This window comes from Galeopterus variegatus, unplaced genomic scaffold (genome assembly GCF_000696425.1).
Source record: "Galeopterus variegatus unplaced genomic scaffold, G_variegatus-3.0.2 Scaffold910, whole genome shotgun sequence".
Lineage (NCBI taxonomy): Eukaryota > Metazoa > Chordata > Mammalia > Dermoptera > Cynocephalidae > Galeopterus > Galeopterus variegatus.
This window is the reverse complement of record NW_007727021.1, coordinates 382,917-399,012: the sequence shown is the minus strand read 5'-3', so window position 1 is coordinate 399,012 and position 16,096 is coordinate 382,917. Positions and strand designations below refer to the sequence as shown.

Here is a 16,096-nt window from a genome sequence, read left to right as displayed (position 1 = left end):
CAAACGACATTTCAAGTGAGATGTTAAATTCTCTAACCATTATTTTCTCTTGGAAATTAGAGGGGGAAAATCAAGCAGAGGGCTGAATCACCTTTTATTCTTCCACTTTGGTCACTAATGTTATGGCTCTTGGTTTTGATATAGCAGAAATAAAACAAGAAGGCAACAAGCCAGCCTATAACCTATGTAAAAGCTTTGGCATACAAAACTCTCCCAGGGATTAGGATAAAAGGACTTTTTTCCCCTAGTCCTGAAGAGGTCCTTTTCTGGTTAGGGAAAGTGGTTGAAAACAACAGCCAGATGAGAAATCATTTATTTGATTTTGGCAATAGAGACAGAAAGCAATGCACATACACTTATGTCATTGAGTTGTAAACCCACATGGTTAAGAGCAAAAATCCTTCTGTTTATGTAACAGAACCTAGTAAGTGGCGTTAGGAAGGAACTAACACTTGGGTCACAATCTGCTTTCCAGGACTGGAATTTATATGTGTTGGACAATAAACAAAACATTAGTTAGTAATTCATTCATTCATTTTTCAGAATCCGACAGTTTGACACAGCCTTCCTCCCTGTCCCACCCTAGTCCCTTTAGACTTGACTGCATTGAAGTAGTTGTTAAATTAAAACATGCATGTACTGCAAACTTCCTCTAGCGTTCATATGAAGAGCTAAAACTCAAGAGAAAAACTTCTTACACCTTCTCTCCATTAAAGCATCAGTGTAGAGAAAACCAAGTCAGCTCAGAATACACCAAAGAAAGAGGCTAATATGACCAAGAAAACAACACCCCCCCCGCCCCCTCCCCCACCGCAGCACACCCATTAGACGGTAGTTATTTTCTTGTCCTTGCTAAAGCATCAGTGTAGAGAAAACCAAGTCAGCTCAGAATACACCAAAGAAAGAGGCTAATATGACCAAGAAAACAACACCCCCCCGCCCCCTCCCCCACCGCAGCACACCCATTAGACGGTAGTTATTTTCTTGTCCTTGGTGGCTTGTTTGATGGCGGCCTGCTCGCAGATGATCTCCTTGAGCCGCTGCAGCCTCATGTTCTGGGTGGTCTGGTCTCCCACCCCAGTCTGGCTGCGGTGCAGCAGGGTCAGGGCGTGGATGTACTCCAGCTCCGTGTACTTCACGCCCTGGTCCACCACCAGGTTCAGGAGCTCGTCGGCCGTGTTGTACAACATCTCGTAGTACTGCCTGAGAAAGCAAGACAGACATCGTTCTCTGTCACTGCCTCCATGGTCAGCAGCGTGGGGGAGTGGTTTATACATGAATTCACTCACTTACTCAACAAGCATTTATTGATTACCAGATAGGGTTCCTAGGCCCTATGAACACAATGCAGAACAACACAGACACCATGTGTGTCCTCTTAGAGGTCACTGGATCTCTCTCCATGAGGAGTTTAAGTGAGACGTAGGAGTAGACTTTGCACCTTTCAGGGGTTCGATTCATTCTAGATTTTCTCTTAATTTTGCATGTGCCTTAGGAGACTCAGAGAAAGAGAAGTAGGTGTGCAGAACTAAGATGGAGAGAAATAATCATCCAGTGGGCACAATCCCTCATTCATTCACTCACTCATTCAATTATTCATTGGAGGCTCTGTGAAATATATGGTTTTCTTCTGCTAAAGAGAGATAATAATAGTACTGACCTCTTAGGGTTATTGGAAAAATTATATTGATTAATACACATAAAGCACTTAGAATGGTGTTGCTTCATAAAGATTATTATTATTATAAATAATAATATGTTAATAGTAATGTAATAAAAGTCCGGGTTGAGTATCCCTTATCCAAAACACTTGGGACCAGAAGTGTCTTGGGCGTTTTTGGATTTTGGGATATTTGCAGAATACTTACTGATTGAGCATCCCAAATCTGAAAATCCAAAATCCAAAATGCTCCAATGAGTATTTCCTTTGAGCATCAAATCTGCACTCAAAAAATCTCGCATTTTATCAAACAGAATGTTTTTGATGCAAAAGAAAAAAAAACGTTTTGGATTTAGGAGCATTCTGTGTTTCAGATTTTCAGCTCTGGGATGCTCACTCTGTAATGATGAGCAAGACATGGCCCCTTTCTTCAAGTGGCTCAGAGACCTGCAGAAAAGATACTGAAAAGCAGAGAAATAGGATTACGTTGTTGTTGCCGAAGTTCATTCCCACGCACTGTGCCACGTATCCCTCCCTGCACCCAGGGAGCTATACTTCTTCTCTCAGATAAGGAAGCTGAAGTGTAGAGAAGTTACGGGACTTGCCCAACGTCACAGAGATAATGACTATGGCAGGATACAAACTCGGGTGTCTGACTCCAAGTCCAGTACCATTTCTTCATGGATACAGACAACTTACAAGAAGAATGTTCCATGTGCCACAAGTGAGGTATAAGTGCCATGAATTTATAGCAGAGGAAGGAGAAATCGTACCATGTGGACAGGAGCATGTCAGACCAAGAGAGACTTCACCCTGGGTAGGATTTGTCAGGCAGGGCTTCTAGGAAGGAAATTTTAGATGGAGGCAAGAACATGGGTAAAGACAGGGGAGAGTGATCTGGTCAGACTGGGGAGTGTAGCCTCATAGCGGAGAGTCCTGAGAACAGGCGCTGAAGCCAGAAGGCTTTGAACATCAGCCTATGACTTTAGGCTTAGGTAAGCCAATAAAGGACTTCCCTCTCCCACCCCCAAGGCTCTGTTGAGAGCAGAGGTACTGTTCAAAGTTGTCCTTCTGAAAGATAATGTGGCAGCAGAGTGTAGATGGTCTGGGAGGAGATCAGTTATAATTCTAGCAAAAACGAGGGGACTTGAGAGCCATTTGACTGCAGGCCATTGGCCTGGGTGGTGGAGAGAGGAATAGTGCCTATAACAGAAATGTGCATTACAGTGAATCTTCAATGCAGAAAGGAGATGGAGGTGGCCACGAGTCAGGGAGGGGGAAGGCTGCTACTCACTATTCATAAAACCATAATTATGTCCCTACTATCCTCAGACTGGATTCCGAGGCTACGACTTACATGCCACTCCAGATTACCCAGGAGGTAAAGTTTAGCACAGGCTCTGAGCCAGCAGTGCTACCACAGCTGTTAGCAAAAGGACAGAAGAGTCTTCCCAGGAGCAGATTGCTTCCTCCTCTCTTCCTGACATGAAAGGTAGCTTTGCCAGGACTGAGGGGACAGAACAAGGTGGTGGGCTCAAGGCAACTCCTGGAGGTGAAGCGATCTTACAGATCTCTCAGGATCACTAGCTCAGAAATCCTGCGTTACTGGACTCAGGGCCTTGGATTTGTTTCTTCTTCATCAGAAACATCTTGAGAAAAGAACATCCAATGGGAAAACTAAGCCATCCTTAGGGTAAGGAATACATTCTAGGAGCTTCGTACTTTCAAAAATATTTTATAAATTGCTGCTACAACGAGGATGTGGGCAGGAGGCGTTGTGGCGTCTTTTCAGATGGCCAGTTCCTCTTCCTGCTCCGTTAAACCTCCTTTTCTAATTAATGTACTCTTTTAAAAAACAGGAGAAATAATACTCTTTTGTGAACATTCCCTAAATAGTGGCAGGAACGGAAGGTGCTCTTTTCAGATTGGCTAGGAGAAATAGGGCTGGCCCGGTGGTGCACTGGATAGTGCGCCGCTTGGGAAGCGCGGCGGCGCTCCCGCCCGAGAGTTCGGATCCCACATACAGACCGGTTCCCGCTCACTGGCTGAGCGAGGCGCGGGAGCAACACCGAGGGTTGCAATCCCGTTGCCGGTCCCCGGTCCGGTACGGGGGCAACACTGAGGGTTGCGATCCGTTGCCAGACACGGAAAAAGACAAAAAAAAAATAGGAGAAATACTACTCTTTTGTGAACATTCCCTAAATAGTGGCAGGAACGGAAGGTGCTCTTTTCAGATTGGCAAGTTGATGAGTGTCTCCTGGGAGCAAACGCTCAGTTCCCCTGTGTACAGGGTTCTCTTGGGCCTAATTTTCTGTAGTGGTCTCATTTTAACCTTCTGGAAACAGACATTTAGGAATCACTGGCCAAGGGTAACCTTGAATGTAACAGAAGTACTTCTGATAGAAGAGGACAACGAACTCTAACCTCCGGGGGTCTAGGAGCCCAATAGCAGCTACAACCAGAAAACTTTCCGAAGCTTCACGTTCAGCCTAAAATCCATGTGAACTTTGTATCCTATTCCTACATAGCTCATGGCTTGTAGAGCAAGTCTCTTCATAGTCCATAATATTCAGGGACCAACTGCTAGATGTGGACCAAATATCCTATTCTGGGGACCAAAGAGTTTCACGTCGCCTTGGTGGCTGGGACATTCCGTGAGGAGGTGTGTGCTTTCCCATGGTTTCTCCTACCCTTTGCTGTGCATCTTTGGGCAGCAGTTCCCAAGGTACTATGTGCAGAGAGGGCAAAGGGGTGGAGTGATAGAGAAGTGGTGGTCATGTCCTCAATGTATCTGTTGTAATTTAAAAATACCATTTCTAAGAAAAACTTGATGCTGTAGGAAGATGCACCATAGCTATCCTACAGCTCTGCATGTCTCCTGGTACACCATGGCTTCCTCCTTGAAACTGGACTCTGTTTTGAGAAATGAGGCCCAATGTCATCTAATTCTGTTTCCTATAGATGCACAGGTAAGAAAAAGAGCTGTCTATTTAGGCAACTACCTAAAAATATACATTTTTTAAATTGCTCAAGAATGAACCTATGTACACATCTAGATTTACCAAACGGAATGAGAGAGAATATGGGGCTCATGATTGTTTCAAAGCTAGAAGGGAACTGAAAGCTACAGTTTCTAGACTAGTGGTTCTCAAACTCCAGAGTGCGCAACTAATAATTATCTGGAGAGCTTATGAAAAGTGCAGATTCCTGATGCTTCATCCCCAGATACTGTGATTCTCAAAGGTTCTGAACCAGCTGTGTGTAAAGGACGCTAAGCCAGAGCTGAGTGTGAGGGGAATAGTTACAGAACCACTTCCATCTCCTGCAGCCAAGGACCTAAATGCATCAGGGAAGGCTACAGGAACAATAAATGGTTTGTGATGCTTTTCACTGAGATTTAAGCCAAAAGAACTGGGTTTCTTTGTATTATAATGTTGATATTTTTATCATTTATCTTAGAAGTAACACTGAACCTATCATACCTGATGAAACTCGATTTCTTTTGAAAAGTCTGATGAATTGTTGTGGTGGCTGGGACATTCCGTGAGGAGGTGTGTGCTTTCCTATGGTTTCTCCTACCCTTTGCTGTGCATCTTTGGGCAGCAGTTCCCAAGGTACTATGTGCAGAGAGGGCAAAGGGGTGGAGTGATAGAGAAGTGGTGGTCATGTCCTCAATGTATCTGTTGTAATTTAAAAATACCATTTCTAAGAAAAACTTGATGCTGTAGGAAGATGCACCATAGCTATCCTACAGCTCTGCATGTCTCCTGGTACACCATGGCTTCCTCCTTGAAACTGGACTCTGTTTTGAGAAATGAGGCCCAATGTCATCTAATTCTGTTTCCTATAGATGCACAGGTAAGAAAAAGAGCTGTCTATTTAGGCAACTACCTAAAAATATACATTTTTTAAATTGCTCAAGAATGAACCTATGTACACATCTAGATTTACCAAACGGAATGAGAGAGAATATGGGGCTCATGATTGTTTCAAAGCTAGAAGGGAACTGAAAGCTACAGTTTCTAGACTAGTGGTTCTCAAACTCCAGAGTGCGCAACTAATAATTATCTGGAGAGCTTATGAAAAGTGCAGATTCCTGATGCTTCATCCCCAGATACTGTGATTCTCAAAGGTTCTGAACCAGCTGTGTGTAAAGGACGCTAAGCCAGAGCTGAGTGTGAGGGGAATAGTTACAGAACCACTTCCATCTCCTGCAGCCAAGGACCTAAATGCATCAGGGAAGGCTACAGGAACAATAAATGGTTTGTGATGCTTTTCACTGAGATTTAAGCCAAAAGAACTGGGTTTCTTTGTATTATAATGTTGATATTTTTATCATTTATCTTAGAAGTAACACTGAACCTATCATACCTGATGAAACTCGATTTCTTTTGAAAAGTCTGATGAATTGTTTCCAGGGATACTGGCTGGTTTTCTATAGAGATCTTTGTTCCATGCTGGGAGCAAACAAGAAAAGGAAGATGCCTGAATTTCTAGTCTTGGATTTTCCAGGGTGATAAGTGATAAAGGGCATGCCACGTAAGTTCGTAATGTTTCAATATCCTCTGTGCAATGAAGACCTTTATAAATCCCAGAATGGCACTCTGAAGTGGACTGAGAGACTAAAAGAGTCCTCAAGAGCCTCAGATGAACAGTGCCCCAGAATTGCAAAGCTGAGTTATTCAACAAAATTGACAGGTAACTGATGGTGTGTTTTCTACAGCGAGGGGAAAAAAATTCCCTTATAACTATGATGATATATTAGATCATAAAGAATCATAAATATTTAAAGACAGAATGAAATTCATTTATCTTTCAGCATTGTATCCAGTAGCAAAGACTACTAAATTGACATAGCAACAGTTACACCTGGAGGTGGCAAAAGGATGCTACAAGGTGCCCTGAAGAGAAAATAGAAAAATGCTCTGAATTCTACAATTAGAATGAGCTTCCATGACAAACGCTGATACACTGAAATGAAATCATGTAACCCAATGGGAATAAATAATTTCTTAACACATATTGAGCCCCCAGGAAAACGAGAGTGTGGTCTTTATCATCAAGCATTACAATGGCAACTATGGGTTCCAGGGCACCACGTTTTATACGAGATGGCACTTGACTTAGCTGCCTGGATGAGATCAGTGAACACCTATGTGATTTAGACATTTTCTAGCTCAGGGCTTGTAGAGCAAGTCTCTTCATAGCCCACAATATTCAGGGGCCAATTGTTAGATATTCAGGGGCCAAATATCCTATTCTGGAGATGAAAGAGTTTCACATCACCCTGGTGGATGGGACATTGTGCACTTTCCTGTTTGGCAGCAGTTCCCAAAGTATCATGAGCAGAGAGGACGAGGGCGTGGAGTGAGACAGAAGTGGTGGCGTGATGTCACAGAGACGGGTTTCGTGTACAAGTCCATGACATGACAACGTTGATACTTTGTTCTGGGGCAAATAGATCATTTTCTCTTATCTTCCTCACACTTGCATTATCAATGGACTATTCTTTTCTGTGTTTTTTTTCTTCTTCCTTTGTTTTAATGATGTTGCACTGTGACTCCCCTGCTGATTTATACTAGTGTTCATGCCAGTAAGAATATGAAGGCAGTTTGGTAAGTGGGCAGATCTTATCAAAGTTTTAAAATAAAGTTCATTTTTAGTCATGACTTCAGAAATACGAACTCAGTAAAATTCACATACCAACTCATTTTTCCATGCTAGTACTGTGGCAATCCAAAATTCATTTACACAATCTTTGCAGTTACAATTGAATAACACTGGATTTGATCTGGGAATTCAGTGCTCTAAACCAAATAATAAAGTCATGTTGTAAATTCAGCACTTAATTCAGGAGCTACAGGAAAGATTTTTCAGTTTTTTCATTTTGTCACCTCTCTTTATTTGGTCTCTTTTTGCCCCTCCAAGCTGGCAATGGATGAGGTGACCTTTCTTTCCAAAAGTTGGCTGCCCTTCTGATTCAGTACTTCCTTGGGGAAGGGAGATGATTAAGTATTTCACTGTAAAGACTTTTTCTTCTGGTCCTTCCTGAGATAATGCTAGTATTGCTGTCAAGAAGAGAATTAAGAGCCAAAGCTGACTTTTGAAATGTATGTTTGAGAGGGAAAAAAATTGGTCTGAATATAACTTCACATTGTATAATAATATTCAGTTATTCTCATATAGTATTGCTATATACTGTAGCTCCCAAAATTCTTTTTAGCCAATAGTTGCAGCATTCCAAGTACTTTAATAAAACCCCAGTGGACTAAACTGTCAGGTGAAACATTCAACTCCTGTTTTCTCTGCCCATTCAATGGTACATATAATAAACAAGGAAATAGAAAAGAAAGGACCCCAATAATCTATAAACTAGATAATCATCCCATTAATAATAGAGAGGTAGTTACAGCAGAAAGACTTAGAGAGGTAAATACTCAAGAGAGCAACTAAACTCAGATTCTGGTTAAGTCTCTCATGACCCCCCTAACTAGCCATGTGACCTTGATTCTAGATTCTCCGGAGCCCTTTCTGGTTTTTCTCTCTGTTGTTATTACAGCCCTTCCCCATTTACTAACATTAGCCCTTTCTCTGCTCTTTTTCTCTGCTCTTTTCAGCTTATCAATAAGTGAGGTTTTCCCTGACCACCTTATTGAAAATACCAGCCCCATCCTCATCAAGCTTTGTCCTTTTACTAAACTTAATTTTGTTTTTAGCACTCATCTCCATCTAAAATATGTATTTCCAAAATATATTTAATACATACATATTTTATATTATACATATATATTTAAATATATGTATATATAAAATGAGAGACACGGCATAGTGCAGTGGTTAAGATCGTGGCCTTGGGGCTGGCCAGTTGCTCAATCGGTTAGACTGATGCTTTGGGCAAATGCTGTCAGCTCTTTGGACCTCTGTTTCCCATGAGAAAAGTGAGTTATAGTAGATGCTATTTAAGCACTGGCATTTTGGATTTTAAAACCTTTACGGCATCCTCTGCTTGGTCCTTTAAAATCATGGGGCTTCTATCAGAATTAGCTGATGGTGATTTTCCCCAAGCAACGGTAGGCCAGATGCAGTAGCAATTGATTTGCAGACACTCTGAACAAGTGTCATCTGAGCTCACATGTACTTTCCAGACCAATAATAAAATGAATGATAATCCTGTGTGCTAGAAGAATAAATTAGTTTATTAAAAAATATAATTGCTCTTGTCTTCCCTTCAAAGAGCTCAGAGTTTATTACAGACATGATTGAAAATTCTAATTTGAAATGAGTTGAAGTTATTTCCATTCCCGGAATGACAAAACTATGATAGAGAAAAACTAAATAATTTTCAGACAGCTAGTGGCAGACTTGGAGGAATATTCTATATAGGGATAGTTTCTAACACTCCTCACAACAGATTGTGTGGGTTTTTGATGTAACCAGGACACTCTAGAGGTAAAGAACGGTCTTTAGAAAAGACATTGCCCATTTTCCCTCAGCTGGTGGCAGCAGAAAAGCATCCAAGAGGGAAAGACAGTCTGGCAGTCTGTTGCTTTAAGGCATGCTCGGGCTTCTTTGATTGGTCATCTACCTACATTTTCTTTATGTAAAGTCACACACACACACACACACCCTTCATCAGTGGCACTAAAATGGCAGTTACCTATTGGCCTCGTTCTGATAACCTCATGCTTCAGCAGTACTGGGGGTGTCTCTCCTGGGGTGACGTTCAAAGTTAAATTCAGCTGCGTTCACCCCTCTCAGGAACGCATCCTGACACTTCTGATAGTTAGCAGCAGCCAGAGCCTTGCTTTATTTCTCTCCAGAAAACACAACTGCTCAAAACAAAGGAATTCCTCCAAGATGTCCCCTTCACAGCTGAGATGATGACCCGTTCCCAGTTCGGTCACAGTCACTGAAATGGGGAGAGAATTTCTTTTTGTTCCCTAGCTAGCAACTTTGCTCCTCACCTTTGAAACGCATTGTAAATTTATAAATATCTATAAAAATCCTCTTTAACAACTTAAGAATTCAGCTGTCACTCTCTGCTACATCAGATAATTTTTTAAATTAAGTTCCCTATAACAGGGCTAGAGGAAGATCTGCATTTAAAATTCCGTACAATTAAAACTGTGTCTCTTTGGTCTGGCACTGCCTTTGGTCAAACCCCATTTGTATGAATAATTATTCAGTCCATTAAGGAGTCTGGCCAACTCCTTCTCCCATTTTGAAGGTTTTAATAAATATTGATCAGGCACATTTCTGTTTGCACTTGCCAAAGCAATTCTGATGGATTCATCTTCTGATGTTATCAAATAATGAAACATGAAAGAGTGAATAGAATTACCCTCTTGTTCTGTGATTTTTTATTTAGGGCCTTCATTTTACGTTCATAATTGTGTTTGTCTCATACGTCTGTAAATGCTCTTTTGATTACCGAAAGGTGAATCCAGGTTAAGGAGAGCCACGCTGTGCTGAATATTACTTTAGAGTCTTTTCAATTTAAAGAAATCGTTTATCGAATATCACTTTAGAGAGTCTTTTCAATCTGTAAAAATAATTTATCTAATATCATAGGTTGATAAAAAGGACATGAGACTCTTGCACTGTATATTATCTATATTTCCCAGGTTGCTGAGATATGCTGAATAAAAACAACTCAGAGGCCCTATGACTTTTTCAGTTTTAGGTAATGAAATAGAATTATTAACTTTCAATAAATAATGCAAAAGATTTCTTCAAAGGGAAATCTAATATTATTATTATTAATGCTTAGGAAGATCCAAATAACATTTTAAATGCTAATATAACATAGAAAGGTATGATCCTTGGCTTCAAGAAGCTTCTCTTATTTCTACTTAAAAAAAAAAAAAAATCCAATCCTGGCCCAGGTCAAAGGTGTTCAAGGCATGAGGCAAATGTTTTAATTTAAAGCAAAACAAAACCAGGGCTTGCCAGTCTGCCTGCCCATTCTGCTCCTGTCTCCTGGTACATGAGAGAAGAGGAAAGAGGTGGAAGGCTGTAGACAGGACAGAAAGCAAGGCTCCTGCTCTGGGCGATGACCAGAGCTAGTGATAGGATGGAGAAGTGAATGGGCAATTGGTTTGAGATGTCTGTATTTATAATAGTGACCCTGCTCTACCTGTCAGTGTTTGAGGAGAAAGGTCAGTGGGGACAGGCATGGACTGCATGGCTCTGATGTGAAAACATGCTCATTAGAGCATGAAGTCAATGGGGCCAAGATTATGGATTGATTGTGGTGGGTGCCAGTTAGTGTATTCTTTGGCCATTGATTCTGCCCCTAGGCAGCCAGCTCACAAGTACGTTAGGATAGGGACAGGTGAGGGTGAGCGGCTGCTGGGGGTCTTAGATGCAAAGGCTGCTGTTCAGAGAGCAGTTGGGTGAGTTGCTCAAACCCCGACTGCTGACCTTCTGGTCCTCCTTAGTGACCCTAGTACACGTCTCAAAATTGTTGGGGAATTTTTCTACTTTGCTGAGACAAAAGACCACGTCTTTCAGGACTGAAGGGCCACAAAGGAAAACGGGTTGGCACAGGAACCAAAAAAATCAGTGGTTTATTTGAAAAGTGTGAGCATATGCAAATCAGTAGATCCCCATGGCAAACACTTGAGGGTGTATTAACTGAACCTTTAGGTTATTTATGGAAGAGAGAAAACTGAAATCAACCAAAGCTACAAAATGGGCCACCTGAGATTCAGGGACATGTGACTCAATTAGAAAAATAATAGTGTAAATAGGAAGGAGCTAATGGAAATATGTACAATACCCAGCAGGGTTTAATTAAAGACTCCAACTCTCTGACAAACGTGATGGACAGCCATGGATAGCCATGTGCATCTGGTGGATGAAAAGACCACTGTGGCTGATATATATTTGGATGCCAGTGAACCATTTGATACAGTGCCTCTAAAAATACATAACTAGCAAGATGGATTTATTCTGAACGGCTACCCCTGATGGGACAGAGGCTGAAAAACAAAGGGTAATGATGAAGGCAAATCGACAAATGCAGAAGAGAAAGCATCTGGGGAATGCTAAGAACACTGGCTTTATAACTGATCTCACTTAATGCCTTCATTAACGTGCAGGAAGACACAGAGCGGAGAAAAGGCGAATGTTAGCAAACGGGGAAGGGCCATGACACAGCAACAGACAGAAAAACCAGAAATGGCTCTGGAGGATTTAGTAAATAACGAAAGATTCAACTTGGAAAAACCCGAGTGAATCTGTCTGAAGAAATTCTAACCTCCTTTATTCGACAGTCGGGAGAAACCTTAGAAGAGTACTGTGAGAAATGGTCCACGGTGGGAGTGAATCTGTCTGAAGAAATTCTAACCTCCTTTATTCGACAGTCGGGAGAAACCTTAGAAGAGTACTGTGAGAAATGGTCCATGGTGGGGTGGGGGTGGGTAAGGGCATGGACCAGAGCACTTTCTTACTTCTTCTTAAAAAAAAAAAAGGTACCAGTTATTGGGTGATGAAGTGATGATAATCCCTGTCTTTGTTGTACTTCGTAGGGGTTTTTGTTTGTTTTTGTTTTTTTCCCTTTATTCCATAAGCCAATTGAAAGAAAATCAGAAAAGAGCATCAATTGGGTAAAATTAAAGGGACAGAGGGTCTGAGGAAAATAGATTAAAAGACTCAGTCCAATTTTGCTCCAATGTCAGCTCATCAATAAGTGAGGTCTTCCCTGACCACCTTATTGAAAATACCGGCCCCATCCTCATCAAGCTTTGTCCTTTTACTGAACTTTAATTTTCTTTTTAGCACTCACCTCCATCTAAAATATATATTTCCAAAATATATTTAATACATATTTTACGTTATACGTATATATTTAAATATGTGTATATATAAAATGAGAGACACAGCCTAGTGCAGTGGTTAAGATCGTGGCCTTCCTTGGGGCTGGCCAGTTGCTTCGATCGGTTAGACTGATGCTTATAACACCAGGCGCCACCAGGCGCCACCAGGGGCCAGGGTTTGATTCCTTTACCAGCAAGCCAAAAAAAAAAAAAACTCAAAAAGATCATGGACTCAAGAGCTAGTGACCTTCGTTCGAATCCCAGGTTCTGCCTCTTACTATTTGTATAATTTTGGTAAATTTATTAATCTCTCTGTGCCTTATTTTGTTCATCTGAGAAAAGGAAATAGTGATATGGGGTTGTTCCAAGGCTTAAATGATTAAGAACAGTGGCTACATTCGTAGCAACATGGATGGACTTAGAAAAAAATAATATTAAGTGAAATAAGTCAGGCACAGAAAGAGAAATACCACATGTTCTCACTTATTTGTGGGAGCTAAAAATATATTAATAAATACACAAATAAATGGGGTGGGTGGGGTGGGGAAGAAGAGACAACAATCACAATCCCTTGAACTTGTTAAGACAAGTGAACAGATATGATGTTGATGAGAGGGAGGGAAGAGAGGGAGGGGGAAAGAGGAATCAGCAAAGGGACAAGAAAATCAACTACATTGTATATTGATAAAATAAAACAAAACAAAACAGTGGCTAGACAGAGTAAGGTTGTATAAGCATTTATTACATAAATAAAGATCCCCCTCCACCCGCAGAGTACAGGCTCTATGGAAAAGCAGAGGTGGGTTCTGTACCACTCCTTGCTGTTACCCCTTGGCCTGAGGAAGGGGACACCTAATGGGTGCTGTATAAATGAAAAGGAATCAGTGGGTGAGCCGACCATCTGTAAGTTTCCTTTAAGTGACAGAGCACAATGTGCAAGAGCAGCCAGTGATTCTCTGACACTGGGAAGGGAGGGACATGAATATGGTGGTCGACGCACGTAAAACGTGAAGGGGTGTTCTGACGTTCTCCGAGGGAGACGTTTGGGATATCTATTTGCGAATGGAAAAAGGACACAGAGGGAAGAGATCCAGTCTGGCTAATGATCTGTAGTCCCCCCCAACTTTCCTTCAGTTAGACATGAGTCCCATATCTTTAACCTAAGGTGTATGTCCTTGGAAATTTCTTAGCATGTCTGAACTCTGGTTTCTTCATTCACACAATGGGATAAATAAATGCTACATCACAGGATAGATTTCAGGATTAAATCAAATGATATGGTAGAACACCTGCTATATGAAAATGGTAAAAATAATAGCTTTTATTGAATACTACTACGTACTCTGTGCTGGACACTATTTGCATGTATGTTACCCGTCTGGACCTTCACTTCACCATGATCGTATTGGGTATCATATCTTCTGCACTAACATTTCTTGTTTGTTTTGGTTTATATTAATCCTTCCCTCTTGATTTAGAAGATGAAGGGTTTCTTTTCTATTTTTTTCTTTCTAAGATTAAACCTATGCCTTTGATCCCAACCCCTCCCAATGCTTTCAGGACTCTGCTGGGGTTTTGTTTTAACTCTTTTATCTAGTATCTAGTATGTTCCCCCCTTCAAGCATCCTTGTGGTTCTCATATTTACAAACAACATCCCCAAACCTTTATGTGGTCCTGTGTCCACTCCTCTCACCTTTTGTATTTTCTCCCTTCCTTTGTTGAATGTCTTGAATAAATCATTTGTATTCACTGTCCAAAGCCCTCATTTTGTCCATGAAAAGGGTCACCAATGACATCCTAGTAGACAGACACAGTGGCCTTTGCTTGCTCTTTTCCTTGACAGTTTTCCATCCTGACAATACTTTTTGGGCCACGTTTTTTACGTCCTCCTCCCAGCTCCCTCTCAGTCCCTCCTCTGATTCCTTTATCAGCTCCTATTCTGCTGCCCACTGCAGGCCTTCCTCCCAGTCAGGCAGCAGCCCTCTGTTCTCTCTCTGCTTCTAAGAGTCTCATCTGTGCACGCAATGCTCAGATCTGTCCCAGGACCTGGTCTCTCAATAGATCAAAGCTTCATTTTCATTGGTTTCCAGACATTTCTACGACATGCCCTTTTCAGGCAGCATCCCTAACTTCTGAATTTTGCTTAATAGTACTAGTTTGCAAAACCTCAAAATCCCAGTGTAACCTGTGACTCTTCCCCTCCCCTTCATTTCTTTTGCCCAATCATCATCAGGTCTATCAGTGTAAGATCTTTTATGATCATTTCCTCTTTGCAAGCTCATTTCCTCTTTGCAAGACCCTAGGCACTTCTCATTGGATTATTGCAGTTTTCTCCTTACTGATCTCTTACTCACTCACTCCTCCTAGACTAATCATATCACTATTCAGTGTTAATCAAAACTTGTGTGTTGAGTAGTGCTACCAGGATCAAATCCAAACTCTCAACACTGACATCCAAGGCCCTTTAAAGGTCTGGCCCCTCTTCCACCTTTTCTCCCACTTTTCCCCTGCTTCAACCTTTCATTCAAGCCAACTGAGCTACTCGCTGTCTCCTGAGTAATGCTTAGTACTTTTTGGCTCTAAGTATCCAAAGCCTAACTCTCAAGACTACTGAATCCCCCTGTCCTCTACTTGATGTCTCCAGGCCTCTGTTTCCTCATTCATAAAACTGGGATAGCAATAGTACCCAGCTCATAGGGTTGTTGAGAGGATTAAACAAGTTAATATTTATCAAGTGCTTAAAATAGTGCCTGGCACAAAATATGTACAATATAAGTTTTCATTAAATAAGCAAAATAAAAGGTACAAAAAAGTATACAGTGCAAAGTCTCTCACACCCCCCGCTCCCAGCCACCCACCCTCTCTCCTTTCCCGGAGACAATGGCTGTTACTAGTTTCCAGGGTATCCTTCCAGATACATTTTATACACAAGCATAGTTCTTTTTTTGAGGGAGAGAGAGAGTTGTATGTGTATATGCGCATGCATATTTAAAGATAAATGTTGTTTACATGCTGTCCTGCACCTTGTTTTTTCTACTTAACAATGTATCTTGGAGATGGTTCCATTTCACTACATATCCACCTGCCTCATTCTTCTTAATGGCTGCAGGATATCAACTGTACGGATGCACCACAATATATATATCTTCACCCAGACTGCAGGCTCCTTGACGACAAAGACCACGTCTTATGACTCTCTGTACTGCCCTCAGCGCTTGTATAGTGCCTTTCAAAATCCTTTTTTAAAAATTTGTTTACTTGCTTTACAAATATTTAACTGCTAATGAGGCAGCAGGTGGTATATAGTAGGCACTGTGGATACAGAGATGAATAAAACATAGTCCTTGCTCTCCAAAGATGCAGAGTCTGGTGTGGAAGAAGCCATGTATTTCTAGCAATGTGACAGTGGCTATGCTAAAGGTACAAAGGAGATTCTCTAAGATGACAGACAGGAAGGCTGCACGCTTCTTAGAGCAGTCAGGGAAGGCTTACTGAAGGCGACATAAACGATGAGACAAACGTGAGGGACAGAAAGTAAGCCCCCCATGAGCCAAGGACATAAAATGTGCAAACTGGGGAAAGTAGGAAAGATACAGTATTTTGGGGGAAATACAA

At 41.4% G+C, this 16,096-nt stretch overlaps 1 protein-coding gene across 1 annotated transcript in view; it reads right to left on the bottom strand.

Moving 5' to 3' along the window:
• Positions 1 to 895: 895 nt before the first annotated feature.
• The window catches only part of LOC103590998 (exocyst complex component 4-like), a 77,651-nt gene continuing 62,450 nt past the window's right edge, over positions 896 to 16,096 (bottom strand). The window contains exon 5 of the mRNA XM_008573360.1: positions 896 to 1,203. Coding sequence (XP_008571582.1) covers positions 966 to 1,203 — 238 coding nt within the window. The 3' untranslated portion in view covers positions 896 to 965. The remainder of the gene's footprint in view (positions 1,204 to 16,096) is intronic.